The 23,202-nt window shown below is 37.9% G+C and overlaps 1 protein-coding gene across 3 annotated transcripts in view; it reads right to left on the bottom strand.

Annotated features, from left to right (window-relative positions):
* Nucleotides 1-23,202, bottom strand: part of LOC112665641 (C-type lectin domain family 9 member A-like) — a 42,740-nt gene that overhangs the window by 2,830 nt on the left and 16,708 nt on the right. The window contains exons 2-7 of one of the 3 annotated variants that reach the window (XM_025455645.3): nucleotides 21,632-21,665; nucleotides 16,871-16,967; nucleotides 16,516-16,599; nucleotides 11,234-11,341; nucleotides 10,520-10,671; nucleotides 509-615 (exon numbers count right to left, since the gene is read on the bottom strand). In XM_025455645.3, the coding sequence (XP_025311430.1) occupies nucleotides 509-615; nucleotides 10,520-10,671; nucleotides 11,234-11,341; nucleotides 16,516-16,585 (437 nt within the window). In that variant the 5' untranslated portion in view covers nucleotides 16,586-16,599; nucleotides 16,871-16,967; nucleotides 21,632-21,665. Of the gene's footprint in view, nucleotides 1-508; nucleotides 616-10,519; nucleotides 10,672-11,233; nucleotides 11,342-16,515; nucleotides 16,600-16,870; nucleotides 16,968-18,640; nucleotides 21,595-21,631; nucleotides 21,666-23,202 lie in introns of those variants that run through there. The other 2 variants (XM_025455644.3, XM_049102703.1) reach the window with 2 other exon arrangements.

Here is a 23,202-nt window from a genome sequence, read left to right as displayed (position 1 = left end):
ATATATTATGTGCACTTGGGTGAAATAATAGCATAAAAGACACTAAGTGACCACATAAGATTACTAAAGGATGTATTGGAAAATGCTCTTTTTTTTTTTTTTTTTAGTTCCTAAATGATACCAAATAAAGAGGTACAAGTTTCACTGACAGAGACATCTGGGTTTAGATACAACTTTTCTTTCCTTGTTATATTTTTACCATTTCCTGCAAGCATACCAGTGAACATACCAGTATCAGAGAACATACAAGAGAAGGATACAAAAACAAAATATCACTTTACTGTTTGCAAGGACCTTCCATTAAAGAACATGAGAATAAATAATGCTCTTTAGGTCTCTTTGAGGCCTGAGATTTGCATTTGATTGCCTATCTAAGAAGCGATATCAAGTGGAATTAAAGATATTCATTCCCTAAGTCCCCTAAAATCCTTTCTTCTTCTTGACCTATAATCTACCAGGCAGTTCCTGAGGACGAAAGGGAGTGAGAAAACTGTGAAATGAAACTTACACCCTCTGAGATAGATGTGTGCCATCCAGCCATTGCCAGGGGTACTTAGCTCCTGCTTTAAATAATCCAATCCAATAATTGTATTTTATTTTTGATTGAATGAAGCGCTGTGGGAAAATTAGAATTATTAGTAATATTCATAGCAGTAATCAAGGATTCATGAATACTGGATATTTTTATCTTCAAATGCTGGTATGCTAAATGGAGGAGGCAAACTACTTTCTCCATGGTGTAGAGAAGAAATGGAAGTGGAAAGGACAAAATCACTCAACTTTTTATGACTGAATGAAAGATATCCAGAAAGGGATATGATGGCCTTAAAAGAATCTCCACCTATGATAAACTAGATAGGTAAATATGATTCCACTAAACCTAGAACTTCTCTCTCCCTCAAATAAAGTGAAAAAACAAGGTTCAATCTGGAGATATCTGCAATAATCTGAAGGACAGATATTTCTGTAAAACAATAAGAAAATTATCCAATAAGAAAAAATGGACAAAACATAAGATCATATTTCAAATAAATAAAGCATATTGCTAATAAATTTTGAAAGATTCTAAGAGAATCTTAGATCAGGAAAATGCAAATCAAAACCACAAGGATAGGGGATCCCTGGATGGCTCAGCAGTTTAGTGCCTGCCTTCTGCCCAGGGTGTGTCCTGGAGTCCTGGGATCAAGTCTCACATCAGGCTCCCTGCATGGAGCTTGCTTCTCTCTCTGCCTATGTCTCTGTCTCTCTGTCTCTCTCTCTCTCTCTGTGTCTCTCATGAATAAATAAATAAAATCTTTTTTAAAAACCCACAAGGATATATTTTACAACTAAAGCAATTATAGTGAAAGGGTTATGGGGAAAGGAGATAAAATGAGTGGGAAAAATCAGAGAGAGTGACAAAACATGAAAGACTAATTCTGGGAAACAAACAAAGGGTAGTGGAAGGGGAGGTGGGCAGGGGGATGGGGTGACTGGGTGACGGGCACTGAAGGGAGAACTTGACGGGATGAGCACTGGATTATACTATATGTTGGAAAATCAAACTCCAATAAAAAATATACCCCCAAAAAGCCATTATTTAGTTCATCTGTTTTTTATAGGTAAAAGTGATTAATTTATATTACTATTTCAATAAGAATTTTATTTTATTTCTTTTTTAAAAACAGGCAGAGGGAGAAGCGGGCTTCATTCAGGGAGCCTGACACAGGACTCAATCCCAGGTCTCCAGGATCAGGCCCTGGACTGCAGGCAGCACTAAACTGCTGAGCCACGCAGGCTGCCCATAAGAATTTTATAAACAAGAGAACCTAAAGGTTGGGTTTTTGGAGGGTAGTTTTTTTCTTGGTTTCTTTGCTTTTTTTGTTTGTTGGTTTTTTATGTAAGCTCTACACTCAACATGGGGCTTAAACTCTCAACTCTTGAGATCAAGTCATCAGTCATGCTCCACTGACTAAGCCAGCAGGTACCCTCGAATGTTGTGGAGATTTTTTGTTTTTTGTTTTTTCCAAACATAGAGCTTTTAATTCATTCTTCATAAGATACTACTAGAAGTAGCATTGCTAGGACAAAATAGTGTAACTAAAATTCAGTGCCTAAATGGAATCTTTAGAGGGAAATCTACAGAATCAAATCAATTGACTTTATGGTCCTAAACTTTATAAGGAATGGCACATATGATTTAGATTGTCTATTCTAGAAAAGAGATGCTTCCTCTGTCATTCTGGATTGTAAGTAAAATAAAAATCCATTAAAAAAATCAATCCAGCTATATTCAATATCTACTTTCATTCTTTTTCCTATGGCTATTCATGAAAGTACAATGTGAATTACCTCTTTAGATTGCTCACACCATTGAAGGAAGTTTTTCTTTGCCCTGTATTAGCTCTGAGAAGTTATATAGCGAACCATCTAATATATATTAAAATGTGATGGTGTAACACACACAATAAAAAGACTGAAAATCAGTCCATGGCACACACAGCAGAGCAATTTCTCTTGTTCATTGTTTAAAACAATGAATCTTGAGGGGCAAGATGGCAGGAGAGTAGGGTCCCCAAATCACCTGTCTCCACCAAATTACCTAGAAAACCTTCAAATTATCCTGAAAATCTATTAATTCGGCCTGAGAATTAAAGAGAGAACACCTGGAATGCTACAGTGAGAAGAGTTCGCGCTTCTATCAAGGTAGGAAGACGGGGAAAAAGAAATAAAGAAACAAAAGGCCTCCAAGGGGGAGGGGCCCCGCGAGGAGCCGGGCTGAGGCCGGGGCGAGTGTCCCCAGGACAGGAGAGCCCCGTCCCGGAGACGCAGGAGCTGCACCGACCTTCCCGGGCGGAAAGGGGCTCCAGGGAGGTGGAGCAGGACCCAGGAGGGCGGGGATGCCCTCGGGTTCCCTGGGACAGTAACAGACACCTGCGCCCCGGGAGAGTGCGCCGAGCTCCCTAAGGGCTGCAGCGCGGGCGGCGGGACCCGGCGGGACCCGGAGCAGCTCGGAGGGGCTCGGGGGCGGCTCCGCGGAGGGGGCTGCGGGGCGGGAGCAGCTCCGGGGACTCGGGGGCGGCTCCGCGGAGGAGGCTGCGGGGCGGGAGCAGCTCGGGGGCGGCTCCGCGGAGGGGGCTGCGGGGCGGGAGCAGCTGGGGGGGCTCGGGGACGGCTCCGCGGAGGGGGCTGCGGGGCGGGAGCAGCTGGGGGGGCTCGGGGACGGCTCCGCGGAGGGGGCTGCGGGGCGGGAGCAGCTCGGGGGCGGCTCCGCGGAGGGGGCTGCGGGGCGGGAGCAGCTCGGGGGCTCGGGGGCGGCTCCGCGGAGGGGGCTGCGGGGCGGGAGCGCGAATCCACCAGCGCAGGCTCCGGAGCACAGGGCGCCGGGACACAGCCCAGGATCCGGCCTCCCCGGGACAGGCAGAGGCCTGGAGGGCTCAGGACAGCGAGGACGCTCCTGCCCCGAGCTGAACAGATGAGCGGCCCCGCCCGGAGCCTCCAGGCCCTGCAGACGGAGAGCTCCGGAGCTACTGCGGGGGCTGAATCCAGGGCTCCAGAGCTGGCCCCGCCACTGGGGTTGTTCCTCCTGGGGCCTCACGGGGTAAACAACCCCCACTGAGCCCTGCACCAGGCAGGGGCACAGCAGCTCCACCAAGTGCTAACACCTGAAAATCAGGACAACAGACCCCTCCCGCAGAAGACCAGCTGGACGGACAAGTTCCAGGGGAAGTCAAGGGACTTAAAGTATACAGAATCAGAAGATACTCCCCCGTGGTTCTTTTTTTCTTTTTTTCTTTTTTTGTTGTTGTTTTGTTTTGTCTGTTTTGCTTTTTGATTTGTTTCCTTCCCCCACCCCTTTTTTTCCTTTCTTTCTTTTTCTTTCTCTTTTTCTCCTTTTTTAAATTTTTTTTCTTCCTTTTTTTCCCTCCTTCTCTTTTCTTTCCTTCTTTCTCTCCTCTCTTTTTCCCCCTTTCCCAATACAACTTGCTTTTGGCCACTCTGTACTGAGCAAAATGACTACAAGGAAAACCTCACCTCAAAAGAAAGAATCAGGAACAGTCCTCTCTCCCACAGAGTTACAAAATCTGGATTACAATTCAATGTCAGAAAGCCAATTCAGAAGCACTATTATACAGCTACTGGTGGCTCTAGATAAAAGCATAAAGGACTCAAGAGACTTCATGACTGCAGAATTTAGAGCTAATCAGGCAGAAATTAAAAATCAATTCAATGAGATGCAATCCAAACTAGAAGTCCTAACGACAAGGGTTAATGAGGTGGAAGAACGAGTGAGTGACATAGAAGACAAGTTGATAGCAAAGAGGGAAACTGATGAAAAAAGAGACAAACAATTAAAAGACCATGAAGATAGATTAAGGGAAATAAATGAGAGCCTGAGGAAGAAAAACCTACGTTTAATTGGTGTTCCTGAGGGCGCCGAAAGGGCCAGAGGGCCAGAATATGTATTTGAACAAATTCTAGCTGAAAACTTTCCTAATCTGGGGAGGGAAAAAGGCATTCAGATCCAGGAAATAGAGAGATTCCCCCCTAAAATCAATAAAAACCGTTCAACACCTCGACATTTAATACTGAAGCTTGCAAATTCCAAAGATAAAGAGAAGATCCTTAAACCAGCAAGAGACAAGAAATCCCTGACTTTTATGGGGAGGAGTATTAGGGTAACAGCAGACCTCTCCACAGAGGCCTGGCAGGCCAGAAAGGACTGGCAGGATATATTCAGGGTCCTAAATGAGAAGAACATGCAACCAAGAATACTTTATCCAGCAAGGCTCTCATTCAAAATGGAAGGAGAGATAAAGAGCTTCCAAGACAGGCAGCAACTGAAAGAATATGTGACCTCCAAACCAGCTCTGCAAGAAATTTTAAGGGGGACTCTTAAAATTCCCATTTAAGAAGAAGTTCAGTGAAACAATCCACAAAAACAAGGACTGAATAGATATCATGATGACACTAAACTCATATCTTTCAATAGTAACTTTGAACGTGAACGGGCTTAATGACCCCATCAAAAGGCAGAGGATTTCAGACGGGATAAAAAAAGCAGGACCCATCTATTTGCTGTCTACAAGAGACTTATTTTAGACAGAAGGACACCTACTGCCTGAAAATAAGAGGTTGGAGAACCATTTACCATTCGAATGGTCCTCAAAAGAAAGCAGGGGTAGCCATCCTTATATCAGATAAACTAAAATTTACCCCGAAGACTGTAGTGAGAGATGAAGAGGGACACTATATCATTCTTGAAGGATCTATCCAAAAGAGGACTTAAAATCCTCAATATATATGCCCCGAATGTGGGAGCTGCCAAATATATAAATCAATTATTAACCAAAGTGAAGAAATACTTAGATAATAATACACTTATACTTGGTGACTTCAATCTAGCTCTTTCTATACTCGATAGGTCTTCTAAGCACAACATCTCCAAAGAAACGAGAGCTTTAAATGATACACTGGACCAGATGGATTTCACAGATATCTACAGAACTTTACATCCAAACTCAACTGAATACACATTCTTCTCAAGTGCACATAGAACTTTCCCCAGAATAGACCACATACTGGGACACAAATCGGGTCTCAACTGATACCAAAAGATTGGGATCGTCCCCTGCATATTCTCAGACCATAATGCCTTGAAATTAGAACTAAATCACAACAAGAAGTTTGGAAGGACCTCAAACACGTGGAGGTTAAGGAAAATCCTGCTAAAAGATAAAAGGGTCAACCAGAATATTAAGGAAGAATTAAAAAGATTCGTGGAAATTAATGAGAATGAAGATACAACCGTTCAAAATCTTTGGGATGCAGCAAAAGCAGTCCTAAGGGGGAAATACATCGCAATACAAGCATCCATTCAAAAACTGGAAAGAACTCAAATACAAAAGCTAACCTTACACATAAAGGAGCTAGAGAAAAAACAGCAAATAGATCCTACACCCAGCAGAAGAAGGGAGTTAATAAAGATTTGAGCAGAACTCAACGAAATCGAGACCAGAGGAACTGTGGAACAGATCAACAGAACCAGGAGTTGGTTCTTTGACAGAATTAATAAGATAGATAAACCATTAGCCAGCCTTATTAAAAAGAAGAGAGAGAAGACTCAAATTAATAAAATCATGAATGAGAAAGGAGAGATCACTACCAACACCAAGGAAATACCAACGATTTTAAAAACATATGAACAGCTATACGCCAATAAATTAGGCAATCTAGAAGAAATCGACGCATTCCTGGAAAGCCAAAAACTACCAAAACTGGAACAGGAAGAAATAGAAAACCTGCACAGGCCAATAACCAGGGAGGAAATTGAAGCAATCATCAAAAACCTCCCAAGACACAAAAGTCCAGGGCCAGATGGCTTCCCAGGGGAATTCTATCAAACGTTTAAAGAAGAAACCATACCTATTCTACTAAAGCTGTTTGGAAAGATAGAAAGAGATGGAGTACTTCCAAATTCGTTCTAAGAGGCCAGCATCACCTTAATTCCAAAACCAGACAAAGACCCCACCAAAAAGGAGAATTACAGACCAATATCCCTGATGAACATGGATGCAAAAATTCTCAACAAGATACTGGCCAATAGGATCCACAATACATTAAGAAAATTATTCACCATGACCAAGTAGGATTTATCCCCGGGACACATGGCTGGTTCAACACCCGTAAAACAATCAATGTGATTCTTCATATCAGCAAGAGAAAAACCAAGAACCATATGATCCTCTCATTAGATGCAGAGAAAGCATTTTACAAAATACAGCATACCTCTCTGATCAAAACTCTTCACAGTGTAGGGATAGAGGGAACATTCCTCAACATCCTAAAAGCCATCTAAGAAAAGCCCACAGCAAATATCATTCTCAATGGGGAAGCACTGGGAGCCTTTCCCCTAAGATCAGGAACAAGACAGGGATGTCCACTCTCACCACTGCTATTCAACATAGTACTGGAAGTCCTAGCCTCAGCAATCAGACAACAAAAAGACATTAAAGGCATTCACATTGGCAAAGAAGAAGTCAAACTCTCCCTCTTCGCCGATGACATGATACTCTACATAGAAAACCCAAATGTCTCCATCCCAAGATTGCTAGAACTCATACAGCAATTCGGTAGCGTGGTAGGATACAAAATCAATGCCCAGAAATCAGTGGCATTTCTATACACTAACAATGAGACTGAAGAAAGAGAAATTAAGGAGTCAATCCCATTTACAATTGCACCCAAAAGCATGATACCTAGGAATAAACCTCACCAAAGAGGTAAAGGATCTATACCCTCAAAACTATAGAACACTTCTGAAAGAAATTGAGGAAGACACAAAGAGATGGAAAAATATTCCATGCTCATGGATTGGCAGAATTAATATTGTGAAAATGTCAATGTTACCCAGGGCAATTTACACGTTTAATGCAATCCCTATCAAAATACCATGGACTTTCTTCAGAGAGTTAGAACAAATTATTTTAAGATTTGTGTGGAATCAGAAAAGACCCCGAATAGCCAGGGGAATTTTAAAAAAGAAAACCATATCTGGGGATATCACAATGCCAGATTTCAGGTTGTACTACAAAGCTGTGGTCATCAAGACAGTGTGGTACTGGCACAAAAACAGACATATAGATCAATGGAACAGAATAGAGAACCCAGAAATGGACCCTGACCTTTATGGTCAACTAATATTCGATAAAGGAAGAAAGACTATCCATTGGAAGCAAGACAGTCTCTTCAATAGATGGTGCTGGGAAAATTTGACATCCACATGCAGAAGAATGAAACTAGACCACTCTCTTTCACCATACACAAAGATAAACTCAAAGTGGATGAAAGATCTAAATGTGAGACAAGATTCCATCAAAATCCTAGAGAAGAACACAGGCAACACCCTTTTTGAACTCAGCCACAGTAACTTCTTGCAAGATACATCCACGAAGGCAAAAGAAACAAAAGCAAAAATGAACTATTGGGACTTCATCAAGATAAGAAGCTTTTGCACAGCAAAGGATACAGTCAACAAAACTAAAAGACAACCTACAGAATGGGAGAAGATATTTGCAAATGACATATCAGATAAAGGGCTAGTGTCCAAGATCTATAAAGAACTTATTAAACTCAACACCAAAGAAACAAACAATCCAATCATGAAATGGGCAAAAGACATGAAGAGAAATCTCACAGAGGAAGACATAGACATGGCCAACATGCACATGAGAAAATACTCTGCATCACTTGCCATCAGGGAAATACAAATCAAAACCACCATGAGATACCACCTCACACCAGCGAGAATGGGGCAAATTAACAAGGCAAGAAACAACAAATGTTGGAGAGGATGCGGAGAAAAGGGAACCCTCTTACACTGTTGGTGGGAATGTGAACTGGTGCAGCCACTCTGGAAAACTGTGTGGAGGTTCCTCAAACAGTTAAAAATAGACCTGCCCTACGACCCAGCAATTGCACTGTTGGGGATTTACCCCAAAGATACAAATGTAATGAAACGCCGGGACACCTGCACCCCGATGTTTATAGCAGCAATGGCCACGACAGCCAAACTGTGGAAGAAGCCTCGGTGTCCAACGAAAGATGAATGGATAAAGAAGATGTGGTCTATGTATACAATGGAATATTACTCAGCTATTAGAAATGACAAATACCCACCATTTGCTTTGATGTGGATGGAACTGGAGGGTATTATGCTGAGTGAAGTAAGTCAGTCGGAGAATGACAAACATTATATGTTCTCATTCATGTGAGGAATATAAATAATAGTGAAAGGGAATATAAGGGAAGGGAGAAGAAATGTGTGGGAAATATCAGAAAGGGAGACAGAACGTAAAGACTGCTAACTCTGGGAAACAAACTAGGGGTGGTAGAAGGGGAGAAGGGCGGGGGGGTGGGAGTGAATGGGTGATGGGCACTGGGGGTTATTCTGTATGTTAGTAAATTGAACACCAATAAAAAATAAATTAAAAAAAAAGAATGAAACTAGACCACTCTCTTTCACCATACACAAAGATAAACTCAAAATGGATGAAAGATCTAAATGTGAGACAAGAGTCCATCAAAATCCTAAAGAACACAGGCAACACCCTTTTTGTACTCGGCCACAGTAACTTCTTGCAAGATACATCCACGAAGGCAAAAGAAACAAAAGCAAAAATGAACTATTGGGACTTCATCAAGATAAGAAGCTTTTGCACAGCAAAGGATACAGTCAACAAAACTAAAAGACAACCTACAGAATGGGAGAAGATATTTGCAAATGACATATCAGATAAAGGGCTAGTTTCCAAGATCTATAAAGAACTATAAAGATCTATAAAGAACTCCAAAGAAACAAACAATTCAATCATGAAATGGGCAAAAGACATGAAGAGAAATCTCACAGAGGAAGACATAGACATGGCCAACATGCACATGAGAAAATGCTCTGCATCACTTGCCATCAGGGAAATACAAATCAAAACCACCATGAGATACCACCTCACACCAGTGAGAATGGGGCAAATTAACAAGGCAGGAAACAACAAATGTTGGAGAGGATGCAGAGAAAAGGGAACCCTCTTACGCTGTTGGTGGGAATGTGAACTGGTGCAGCCACTCTGGAAAACTGTGTGGAGGTTCCTCAAACAGTTAAAAATAGACCTGCCCTACGACTCAGCAATTGCACTGTTGGGGATTTACCCCAAAGATACAAATGCAATGAAACACCAGGACACCTGCACCCCGATGTTTATAGCAGCAATGTCCACAATAGCCAAACTGTGGAAGGAGCCTCAGTGTCCATCGAAAGATGAATGGATAAAGAAGATGTGGTTTATGTATACAATGGAATATTCCTCAGCCATTAGAAATGACAAATACCCACCATTTGCTTCAACGTGGATGGAACTGGAGGGTATCATGCTGAGTGAAGTAAGTCAGTCGGAGAAGGACAAACATTATATGTTCTCATTCATGTGAGGAATATAAATAATAGTGAAAGGGAATATAAGGGAAGGGAGAAGAAATGTGTGGGAAATATCAGAAAGGGAGACAGAACGTAAAGACTGCTAACTCTGGGAAACGAACTAGGGGTGGTAGAAGGGGAGGAGGGCGGGGGGTGGGAGTGATTGGGTGACGGGCACTGGGGGTTATTCTGTATGTTGGTAAATTGAACACCAATAAAAAAGCAAAATAAAATAAAACAATGAATCTTGGGGTGCCTAGGTGACTCAGTCGGTTAAGCATCCAACTCTTGATTGCAGCTAAAGTCTTGGTCTCTGGCTTATGAGTTCGAGCCCCATATGGGCTCTAGACTGATTGGATCCTACTTTAAAAATACATAAATAAATAAAATAGTGGTTCTTCTAGGTCTCTGTTACCCCTGTGTCTCCTCTCGAGAGAAATTTATATCAATTAACAAGTGCTTCAAAATAAAGTGGCCAAATAACATTGGAAGAAAGTTGAAACAATTATCCTAATAAAGACATAAGACTTCTTATAAAGCATTTACTTAAGTTGAATAAAGTAGACATACCTGCTCCTCTTTATTATCAATCTTAATGAGACTAGAATGTAGGCCTTGGCATGACTTCTTACTCCTCTCCCAAGTTTTCTCTTCTTTTGAAAAATAGTAACAGCTTTTTCCACAGCAGTACCAATTTTCTTGAAATGAGTCATAGTCTTTATCTTGAAAACAAAAGCCACAATGGTTCTCAACCACAAGACCACTTAGAGAACTGCCCTTTCCACATATTTCTTGCTTGCTGCAGACCAATGTTCAAAAAATTAGCATTTCCCCCACTTCCCAAAAGTCTAATGTTGGGAAGAGCTCTTTGGCCAAATTGTGGTACCAGGGACTATCTCTGAACAGACTTCAGATCATTGTTATGATTACACTGAGAAATCTTGACTTCTCGAGGACAAATATACTGCAACAACATGGAGTAGATATCCTCCTCGCAGGAAGAAATCCACCAAAGTGAATATACAGATATGGTGTTAATTCCAAGGGATCTATTTTGGGGGAAAATTCATTCACGAACATAAATTACTCAATCAAATCAACATGAGTTTGTGAAAGTCAAGAGTTCATTTAGCTATAATAAAGAAAATAGATTTGATTTTTTAAAAAAGTACCTGACAAAGTACAACAGAAAGTTTTAAAATTATATCTTGAAATGGGACAGAGGGGATAATTCTTTAAAAAGAATCCATCTGTAAACTATCACTGTAGGTATTCAGTACATACCTATGATAGGTGGTAAAATTGAGTGATCTTCAACTTCTACAAAGGAAACATTTTTTTCTTTTGTGTCCTTCATATCTTGCATTGTGTGTCCAGAACACCTCTGAAAAACTTAAATCCATATTATAAAATTAAGGTCATGAATGCCTTTAATAGATCATATTATGCTCACTCTAATTCTAAATGGCATAGTGAATGTTGTTGACTAAATGAAATTACAATCAGACAATGTTAGTCTAAAATGTTTGGGAAATATCAGAAAGGGAGACAGAACGTAAAGACTGCTAACTCTGGGAAACGAACTAGGGGTGGTGGAAGGGGAGAAGGGCGGGGGGTGGGAGTGAATGGGTGACGGGCACTGGGGGTTATTCTGTATGTTAGTAAATTGAACACCAATAAAAAATAAATTAAAAAAAATAAAAAATAAAAATAAAAAAAATAAAATAGTTTGAAGTGTCACAGAATAAAACAGAATTTTACATAAAAATGTAACTTGCTATGTATTATTTTTAAGTATATAAAAGATATAAAACATATAAGCATATAAGTCAGAAAATATAAACTTGAAATAAAACATTAACTAGCTTCTATGCCATCTACTCTTCAAATAAATATATTAAAGTTGGTGAAATTTTGTATTTAGTATTTATTTAGCATTTAGTATTCACATGTAAAGCCAAATACAGTGATTTCGCTCTCCTCTAGGATAAGCTTATAATGGATTCATTGAATTTACATGGAGCAAGAGCTCAGATGGTTCCTTCTAATATGCAAAAGGAAAGTTAAAAATCTCTGAAACATTGGCGCCTGCCTTTGGCCCAGGGCGCGATCCTGGAGACCCGGGATCGAATCCCACATCGGGCTCGGTGCATGGAGCCTGCTTCTCCCTCTGCCTGTGTCTCCGCCTCTCTCTCTCTCTCTCTGTGACTATCATAAATAAAAAAAAAAAAAAAAAAAAAAAAAAATCTCTGAAACAGTAGTGTCTTGCCAAAGCTCACAAAAAAATGTAAAAGCATGAAGTATACTGCTTTGTGTGTGAACATTAAAAGAAAAATGCTTTAATTTTGTTACACAACTGAGAAACATAATTTTCAATTCTATTACTGCTCACCATCATTCAACTAAGTTCTATTGGATGTCTCTTTGACAAAATCCAATAATATCAATTGCACAGTCTCTTAATTTACTCAATTGCAATAAATGCAATTACTGCTTCAATTCAGTCACCCATTCCAATGTTCATATATTGGATCTGAATTAAGAAGACATATTAAGACCTCTAGTACCTAAATACTATTATTTCTGTGACTAACCAATTCCCTTGTCCTTTCGTTTCTGTCTATCCAAGGACACAGGGTACAGAACTAATCTTGGAAGGACCTCCAAGAACTTTGCAACATAGTCTTTAAAATAACAACTTAAAATAACCAACTTCATTGGGGCACCTGGCTGATTCAATCTGTAGAGCATGTGACTCTTGATCTCAGGGTCATGAGTTCAAGTCCCACATTGAGTGTGGAGCCCACTTAAAAATTTAAAAAAATTAAAAAAATATGAAAATGCCCAACTTCAAAATACTCTTGTCATTCACCATCTCAACTTCACACAAGCTTCTGAAAGTCAGATTCAAAAGAATCACAAAACTGTACACATATGGTTTAATGCTGACCAACAGTTATCTTTCTCATCACTAGTGCACCTCAACATTACACAGTGTTAATTATATAGTTATTAACACTCTTCTCAATTCAACAGCTATTTCCAGTATTTATACTTTTCCTAAATTTTCTAGTGCACCTCCTTGACTCTCCCTCTCAGATGGCCTCATCTGCTATTTCACAAAGAAACAGTCACTGGTAACTATACATTCCTCCCCAACTTCCTGCTTTTCCTCCTATAAATATACAGGCATCCCTCACTCCATCTCAGAAAAAAAAAAATGCTTCTCGTTGAACAAGTCTGAAACTCTCATCCCTACTGAGGATTTCATCTTCTACTGAATCTTTGGTGATTGTGATCTCCTACTATTATATTTCTCCCTTGAGCGCTCAACATTTTCCTTCTCATGGCTCCCATCTCTTGGATATACTCATCTCCAGTAAATTCTCCCACAAAATTTCCTGTCCTCTTTCATATTTTTTATAACAGAACTGTTTTCCTAACTCTTAGATTAGGGATAGCATAAGATTGTTCATAATACTTCATCCATGAAACACTCTCAACATTACTCTCAGAGCTTCTATTTACTTTTTATTTAGCTGATTTGTTAGCCATCCAGAATTTTAGCTAGTACTTTAACCATTACATTTATCTACTTTTTAAAAAAAAGATTTTAGTTATTTATTTGACAGAGAGGGAGAGAGCATAAGGAGGCAGAGCAGCAGACAGAGACAGAGGGAGAAAGAGAAGAAAAATCCGCCTAAGTAGGAAGCCTGATGTGGGACTCCATCCCAGGACCCTGGGCTCATGACCTGGGCTGAAGGCAGATGCTTAACTGACCAAACCACTCAGATACCCCTTCATTTATCTATGTTGATATTTCATTTCATCCCATCTTTGTACCTCTCTCAAACAGTGTAGCTAAAACTCATTACAATCACCCCCTTGATATTATTAACTCTTTATGTATTTTCTGGAATAATACATTTTATTTTGTTTTTAACTATTTAAGTTTATTTTTAAAAGTATGATGATATACAAGAAATTATGTGATTTTGCTCTTTTTTCATTTCATATTATTTTGCTAAGATTTGTCCACATTGCTGTGTGTCATTGTAGTTTGTTTTGACAAACTACATAAAGTCCATTGGTAAATAAATTGCAGAGACTTCATTTGCTCTGCCATTAATGATCATCTGCATAGTTTTGAGATTTTAGATATGGAGAATGGCACCGCTAAATACAGTCCTGAAGTTGTGCATTTCTGTTCCTGTGCAAGTGTATCTGTTGGATATATACTTAGAGTGAGAAAAATTGACTCATGTTCAGCTTTAGGAGATAATAACAAACTGACAAAGTGCTATGTGAGTTTCTAGTTCCTTTACAATGTATGAGATCATGTAGATCCTTATACTTTTAATACTTGATAATTTTTTTGCTTAGCCATAATTTAAAAAAATAATTTTCTGTATTCACTGCCTCTGCTTCCTAATGTTTGAAGTTTTAGCCATTGCAATCAGGCTTTGACCATACCCACCATTCCACTGAATCTACTTTAGAAAATGTGATTAGTGACCTCTCTCTTGCTAAATTTAATAAAAATAGTGTTGGTGATGGTTTTACTTGATTTTCATCTACTATTTGGAACCCATGACTATCTTTGGCCTCCTTTCCATATGATGCCATAATGTTTTGGATTCCCTCCTACTTATTTAACCAAAGCATCACTGTTTTTCACTGTTTACTCATCTTCCACTTTCTTCTAAATACTGGTTTATCCTAAGGATCATCCTCTCACCCTTGTTCTTCTAGCATAATCTACTCTTCCTGGTTCTACAAGGTAGAACATGGTCTAGCTTATGCTTTCTTCTATTTTTTTTTATCAATACATGTTAGACTAATTGATGAAACCACAATCAATTCATATCTTTACTAGGCATCTCTCGTGATTTCCAGACTTTTAAAACTATCTTATATGTGCTGATGGTTTTACCTACTGCCAAAACTCACTCTAGAAGACTCATACCAATCTAATTCTTCCTGGTCATCTCACTGGTATGCCACAAGCTCCTCACTCTTCACAATTATTACCACACACACACACACACACCAATTCATACCTGATGTTCCTCTTGTTCTTACTATAACATTTAGTGGAATATATTTGCCAAAGTGCATAGCCTGATGTCAAATGGTATCACTGATTTACTTGTATCCCTTCCACAATCAATAACAGGCATATCCTAACAATTCTACATGTTAAAATTTCTCACATATGGTCCCTATGCTTCATTACTTCTTTCATGACACTAATTCATTCTAAATAATCCTGATTCCTGAAATATCCTCCTATCTGATCCCCCTCACCCACTTTCCAGTCTATTCAGATTGACCTTTCCAAAATTCCTATCTGTTCAGGGGACATGAATCATGTTTTTTCTTTGTGAAAATCTTCCAACAGTTTCTTTTGTTTTTAGAACAAATCTAACATTTCTTAAAATGATATTAAAATTATCATAAATTACATACCGAGCAAAACGTATTTCTAGCTACTTCTTTTATTTTCCCAGAAACCTAATTTTTCTAACACATCATTATGTTCTTTTGTTCATGTTGTTTTTGCCGAGATGACTCTTCTCTACCCTGAGCTTCCTGATTAAGTCCTATCTAGTCTAATATAATAGATAATATCAATTACTATATCCTGGAGGAAAGCTTTCTTGACCTCCACATGGAATATCCAATCCTTATGATATCTTCATACCATTGTCCCAGCACTAATAATATATATTTTAAAAACTGCTCATTTAAAAAAAATCTTCCCTTTAAACTGAGTTCATGAGAGCTGATTTTTAAAATTCTTGTATCTTTAGTTCCATACAGAGTTCCTGAGCCAAAATTATGTTGAATGAATGAACCAAGGAATTAATAAACATCAAGGAAAAGATATTAGAAGTATTGTATACATATTTGTAGAAATTGAGATGAAATATATAGAAAGTGATATACAAAACAGACCAACTTGATATTCCTCCATGATTTAAGCAATATTGTATTATGATAGGGAATGTAATAATCAGGGCAACTGGGTGGCTCAGATAGTTAAGTGTCTGCCTTTGTCTAAGGTCATGATCCCAGGGTCCTGGGGATCAAGCCCCACATCAGGCTCCCTGCTCAGTAGGAAATCTGCTTCTCCCTCTGCCTCTCCCCCAGCTTGTGCTCTCTCTCTCTCACTCTCTTTCAAATAAATAAATAAAATAAAATCTTTTTTAAAAAGGGTGTAGTATTCAAATAAAAATTTTTCCAATTCTCTGATTATATGGAAAACCTCGTTCTATATAAAATATAAGGTTGAATATATATATGTAAGCCTCACTGTACATTTCAGCCAAATTTTGTGCCATTACAACTATTATATACCCTAATTTGTGTAGCATAAAAAATAAGTGTTAGCAAAATAATAAAAATCATCATCATCAATATTATCATTGATACCATCATGATTATTAACATTTCTATAGGACTTTGTGATTTACAAAGGCTCTGAAGAAATTCAGTTTTTATAACATCTCATTTATCATTTTGGCTCATTTTTCTTATAAGAACTGTGTATGCCCAATACTCACACATAGATCCTAAGACTGTGATTGCCAGCAGGAGGAAAAAACATATAACTCCTAGGATTAATGCAACCATATGCCATGGAAATTCTGTACAAATCAGAAAGCAAAATATAGAGTAAATATTGAGCATAGCAAAACCCCTGGAATTAGAACGAAATGGAAATTCATTCTAGAATTTAAAATGAATGTCACTATTCACTGTGATAATAAATCTTACCTTTAATATATCCATTGATATATAAAGAGCCAGACATAAAATATCAAATACATATAGACATGATTATCATGATTTCACTTTTTCTTATCTGACTTCATAATGTTTTCAGAAAACAAGAAAACAACCTGAAAAAACCTTTACCTCTCCTTTTACCCACTGGATGTCTTTTGTCCTGTTTCCTTGAATAGGGTAATTTCAGCTTTGCATATACCAGTCTGTCTTCACTCACTTTTGAAGTCTGCAGGCAAAGAACACAGTTCAAATCCTATGCAATGTTCATAAGGCATAAAAATATTCATCATAAAGTATCAAGGACAGCTAAATAAATGCTAAGCATGATAAACATGATAATCTAAAATAGCAAATTTAAGTAAATATCTCGGAATATTAGGAAGAAAATTGTTTTCAACTTCTCTTTGTAATGCCTTACAACAATGATCCTACACTATTAAATAAAGGTCCATTACTGTTTATGGACATGATATGCTAACTTTCACTGTTTTTTAAAATAATTGAATTCATTGCCAAAATTTTAAAATGTATATTATATTCCAAACTCATCTAAAAATCTAGATTTATACCATCTTTTGAAAAATTATGTTTGATCACTTAGTGTCTGTTTTATGCTCAAAAGGGCAGTATTTTGACAACAAAAAGAGTCACTCCCTCTTTAGTAATACACACGCAAATTTGACAAACACCGTACCCACCACATTGTTGTCAGACCCCATTCATTCATTCACATGAACTTCATAGTCACTGGGTCATGACTCCATTTCAGAGTGTGAGAAAAATGTGGAAATCATGGGGTTCAAGGAAAGGGAGTTTAGGAAGTAATATTAAATGAGGGAGGAATGACTTGTCATTCTAACAACAATGCTGTGCAGTGGTGATCTCTTTTCTATTTGTAGATGGAAGAAAACAGTCTCCAAAACAAGTAATATATATAAATATATATTTAGTTAAAGTATGTATATTATATATATAGCTTATATATGTTTATCCAAATAATGATCCTTCACTTACACTTAACTTATATAAACAATACTTTCCAAAAAATACTTAATAAATTCTCTCCACTAAAATATAAATATGTAGCGATTAAAGAAGAGAAAGCATTTTTCCCAAAAGAAATTTTTGTTAAGTGTAGAAAGACTATATAACTGTTCTTCCTAAATAGATTTGATTCTTGAGTTTTAAAAATATCTAATATTTCATCATTTAATTGCTTTATAACTTCACGAAACTTGATTTGAACCATCACCTAATACATATCTAATATGTAAAGACACTGCCATTTGTTTTTAATAAATATTCTCTCTGCCAAAGTGCCAAATCATAAGGTAAATTTTGTCTCGAGGTCATGTTTTCCTAGGTAGCCAGTTTCTGTTTAGTTGTATTTTAACTGCATATCTGTATAACAAACTAACAAGAAAAGAAATTTGCAAATATAAAACTAGATTTACTTTGATAGAAAATAATCTTATTCTCAAGGCATCAAACTTTTGTATTACATTTAACTGAAAGATAAGAGAATTTAGCCTTTGGATAATTAATTGCTAACTGGTTAGGTAGCACCCATAGAGATAAGGTGGAAAAAAACACAGACTTATGTTGTCTAAAAAAGAATTAAGTATCCCTTAAAATATTTAAAGATTAAAGAAATCATATTCTGCATAGGAAATATTTTGACCCACTCCCATTCTGATCCATTCCTGTCTTCACTTGTAGAATAAAGTTAGCATTTGGTATGAATTAACACAGATCCCAAAGTCAGTTATTTTCTGCAACATTCCTACCCCACCCCCAACTTTGTATATAGCTTTCCTGTAGCAAATTCTACTTTATCCCTCTTTGCTCCTCAATGGAACAGCACAGGCATGGGTCACACAAGCTCCCTGGCTGCAATACCTGCATCTGTGCCTTGGGATTTCACCAGCTGGAGAAATAGCTTGGTCAGGAATACCGCTACAATGTCCTGGTTCTGCAGACCTTTCACCTCTGCTTTGACTCTAGGACGTACTTGCTGATATGTTTGACTCTCAGAGAGATCATGTCAGAAGAAAGATAGACAATGATCATGTGACATTAGATATCCCACACACAGCTTCCACTGGTGTCAGTATCTCATTAAGTCCTGCACTCTACTGTGTAGACAAGAGTCATTGAGAACTCAAATGCTAAATTTTATACACATTTCTGAAACATTTCTGGCTTTAGCCCAGTTACCTTGAGATTCAGTTACCTTGAATCTTGAAAAAAAAAATCCTTCTCAAAATCTCATGAGATTAGGAAATACTTAACAATAAAACTGAAAAATTATAAAAATAAAAAGGGTAATATGCATATTCTACCTAATGTGATTCATGATTTCTTTTTATGGAGTGACAGTTAGATAGCAACTGCTACATATATACAGTAAAAATAAGAGAATGTCAACATGTGTACACATTTTAGCCTCTATTTTTAACAAACATCCTAAGAATATCCAGATTGTTTAATATATCACATTAAATCTAAATACATAAAAGTTGAGATAATTTGAAGAAAACCACATTTCTACTTATTTCCTGTGTTCTCTTCAAATTGCCTGAAGAAAGTAACTCTTTAAATAATAAAATTAAGACAGAAACAGAGACACAATTAAAATTTGGAATAGGTTTCCCTATAGCCCTTTTAAAGCTTCAAAATCAAAGTAATCTGTTCTGTTAGTTCTATCAGAGCATGTTTTAAAATGTTTAATTCAGTGAGCAGCTCTAAAGCCCTATGTAACCCTAGAAGTCAGTGTCAGACTGGAACAAAAGCAGTTTTGCTTTGTTTTTCACATCTACCACATTGATCTGTGATCCTCAAGGGCCCAGTGCTCTACTGCTTTAAAATACTTCTTAGAAATACATAGTAATAAGAACTGAAATTCAACTCTATGTCAGCGACACCAGGCGAAGTCTTTTCAAAACACTCTTTCGTGGTTTGAGCTGCCTTTTCCATCACTCCCAAAGCACAATTATCTTATCCTCTTCTAAATAATGGCAGTAGCACATTGAGAGTCTCTAGCTTTTTCTCTTGTACGTTTGCCTTTGGATCACACTTTTTCTTTGCTAAGATCTAACTGTTTCAGGAAGTAGGTTTCTGACATAAAGAGAGAAAGCATTCTGCAAATTCTGCATGCAGCAGGGCTTTCTCTCAAGGTTAAACATGGTCTTTAGCCATGCCTATGAACTATGATGTTCCAGGCTCCTGAGTGGAATTACTCTGCATGGCAGCTGCACATCGCTCTCTATGCCTTATGTCAAATTCCCCAATACCAAAATATATCATTTAACAGAAATATATTTGATAATTCTTTTTTTTTTTGCTACTAAATACTATATATCTTTCTGGTAAAGGATGACTAAACCAGAAAACTGACTGTGAGCATGTGTTTTAGAGGATAAATAGTATGGACTTGTAAACTCTCAGGGCAGCACTGTCTTCTGGGATGTGGAGCATTAACACCTGACTGTAGTTCATACTTGTCTGCTTCTGAAGCAGCAGCTGAGTGAAGTGACTGACTTTGGAAGTCCCCTCCTCTCCAGCAGCATTCAAAATACCTACCATGCAAATGAGTTAGCTGGGAGATTGAACTTTAGGATCAGAATCTTTTAGGAGGTATTGAATAACATTTGTATAGCTTAGAAACCAAGTGGAAAATTGACTCTCAGGGTTAGCATACATTTACAGGAATATATTGCCTCTGATCTTTTTAAAAGTTGCCTAGATTGTGTTTATCATTTTTAATGTTAACAGGTCAATCAATACGTATATATCCTTAAGAACTTGGGGCAGAGCATCAATGAAAAATACTTATTAGTGATTTTAGTTGTTAGGGCATTTTTAATAAGATGCCAGGTTTATCATAACTAAAATAGATGTAACAGGTTGTAGAAAACCTATGAAATATATAGCTTTAAATATTTCATCAATAATATTTAGAGCAAGTAAAAACAATAATACTTTGGGCATATGACTCTTGTTTTTAGGATTGATTTTTAATTTTCTAACTATTTTGAGAAATGAGGCTATTACTAATTAGTTAGTTATAGAGACATTATATGCAAAAATCTTTCTGTCTTTAAATCACCCACACACTTTTATAACCAATGTCAGTGTATTTTTAGTGTTTCTTAAAATGTTTCCTATACTTCTTTTCTACTTCAACTTTTATTTATCATATAAGGTTTCAATAAAATATCAGTTGTATTCACTATTTTTACATTCACCAAGCCTAGCCTGTGTCAAAGAAAAATAAACACTATAATGATATTGAATGAAAAGATTTAAAGTAGTAGAAACCACAGTTTAACCTGAAGATGAAATAATAAGTAAACAAACCAAGGAGAGAGACAGAAGTGTTCGTGATAACATAGGTAAACAGAATAGAGCAGAATGACAGCTGACCCAACTAAACTAATGTGAAGTTTATAATAAAGCAACTAAAGTGTATAAAATTTTGAATATTCCAAAAGCAAAGGTCAAAAAGAAAATTGGTTTTATTTTTAATTTTTTATATTATGCTTTTCTTATATATTATTTTCACTTATTTTTATAATAAAATTGATAAAAGTTAAGTGAGTGTGAAGAAATCAGGAGTCCAAAATTCTTGGTTACATTACACGGCAAGGAACAGGGACAAGTGATTTACTTTGAAAACTAATAAAAGCTTGTGTAAACAGAAGTGAAAATTATAAAAGGAGACAGTTTACTTTACATTTTCATGTGTAATTTTTGATCAATAACATAAATTGGTACATTAAATCTCAAATTATTTGGGAGCATTTCTGTTACACTTTTGCCTTTAGTAGCTAAAGACTTAAGCTCTGATTTGCCTTCTCCTATCACCATAACTATTGGTATTTTTCTTACCTTAGTTTCAAGAATAATCTTTATTTCAGTAAAGCTGTCAGCAGAAACAGAGTATCATTTTAAAAAGTGCTGTTTCCTCTCATACTTTTGATTTTTGCAATTTCCCCATCATATATCCTATCTTGAAAAATTATGAATAATAGTTATGTTTTTGCAGGAAATGTCAAAGTAGACTTGCCTGTTTTCTAGTAACCTATGTTTAATGTTAGTTTGGAAGAGGAAGCAATGTAAAACAGACCTTTCTAAATTTTCAAATTACCTAAAAATATGAAAGGTACTGACTTCATTATCAGTTGAGATTTAAATCAGAAGATAGCCAGAGGGAGCTAAGATGGTGGCATGATAGGAAGACTCTAGGTTCATTTCATCTGTCAAAAACACCTAGATAACTATCAAATCATTCTAAATACCCAAGAAATTGATCTGACTGACAGAACAAACTCCACAACTAGAGAGAGAGAGGAATCCACATTGAGGTAGGTAGGAAATGAAGAAACATGGTTTGAGGAAGAAACGGATCATAGGAGCTGCAGAGGGGAGAGAGCCCTGGTCATGGAGAAATGTGAAAGGGAGATGCTCAGAGAGGAAAGTACAAGGAGAACACTTATCCAAAGCATGAGTATATTTCCCCAATGTCATTGACAGGAAAAATGTGAGGGGCTGATTTTCATGCGTTTTTGCAAAAAAGTAGGACCTGAAGACTAGAGTTTTAGCAGACAATGGCTTGGCTAGAGCACCTTGGATAAAGCACCTTGGATAGAGCACCAAGGGCACTCCCTGCTCCTGGGGAAGCAGGAAAGCAACCCCTGGGCAGATGGTTTGATCTGAGGATCTCCTAAGGCACACAGAGAGAGACTATTCACTCTTCTTGGAGCATATCTGAAAGAGGTGACATTTGCAGAGTTACCCTTACTGGGACAAAAGAGGTGATGGGCATCATTTTGCCACTCTGCCCCTCACCATAGGCACAAAGTCACCCATGGAGGATGGCAAACCCAGACACTACCTGCCTAGCCAGTGCACTCTGGCACAACTGGCCTTCTCAGTCAAACCTCCCTCAATCCCAGCACTCTGAGACTCTCCCCAAGAAGACCAGCATGCTCCTGCCCAGGTCCCTAAAGCCAAGAATTTTAAAAGTCAGCAGTCTCAGCTAGTATAAAGCCGAGAGGGCTCACTGCTCTTGGAGAGAAGGCAGACAAACAATCTGGGGTAGACAGTATGAATACTGCAATCTGAAAAATGCCTGGGATGCACAGGGAGAGATTATTCATTTTGCTTGGAGTACTTCCCTGACACCAGCAAGCATGGAAACCCCTCTTTGGGGACAAAGGAGTTGGTGGCCATTTCCTACCCCTCCCCTCAGCATAAGCACAGAACCACCTGCAATAAATAACAGAGCACTGGCACAGGCCACCTAACCTCCCTACACCAATTCACACACCCTTGTGCTCTGGCAGTATGGCCCTTCTCAGCTGTGTTTGTTTCAGTCCCAGTGCAGTGGGCCTCTTCCCCAGAAGACCAGTAGAGACACCTGCCCACATCATGTCTCCCAACCAAAGAATTCTACACAG

Source organism: Canis lupus, chromosome 27, assembly GCF_003254725.2.
Source record: "Canis lupus dingo isolate Sandy chromosome 27, ASM325472v2, whole genome shotgun sequence".
Lineage (NCBI taxonomy): Eukaryota > Metazoa > Chordata > Mammalia > Carnivora > Canidae > Canis > Canis lupus.
This window is presented reverse-complemented; position numbering and strand designations above follow the sequence as displayed.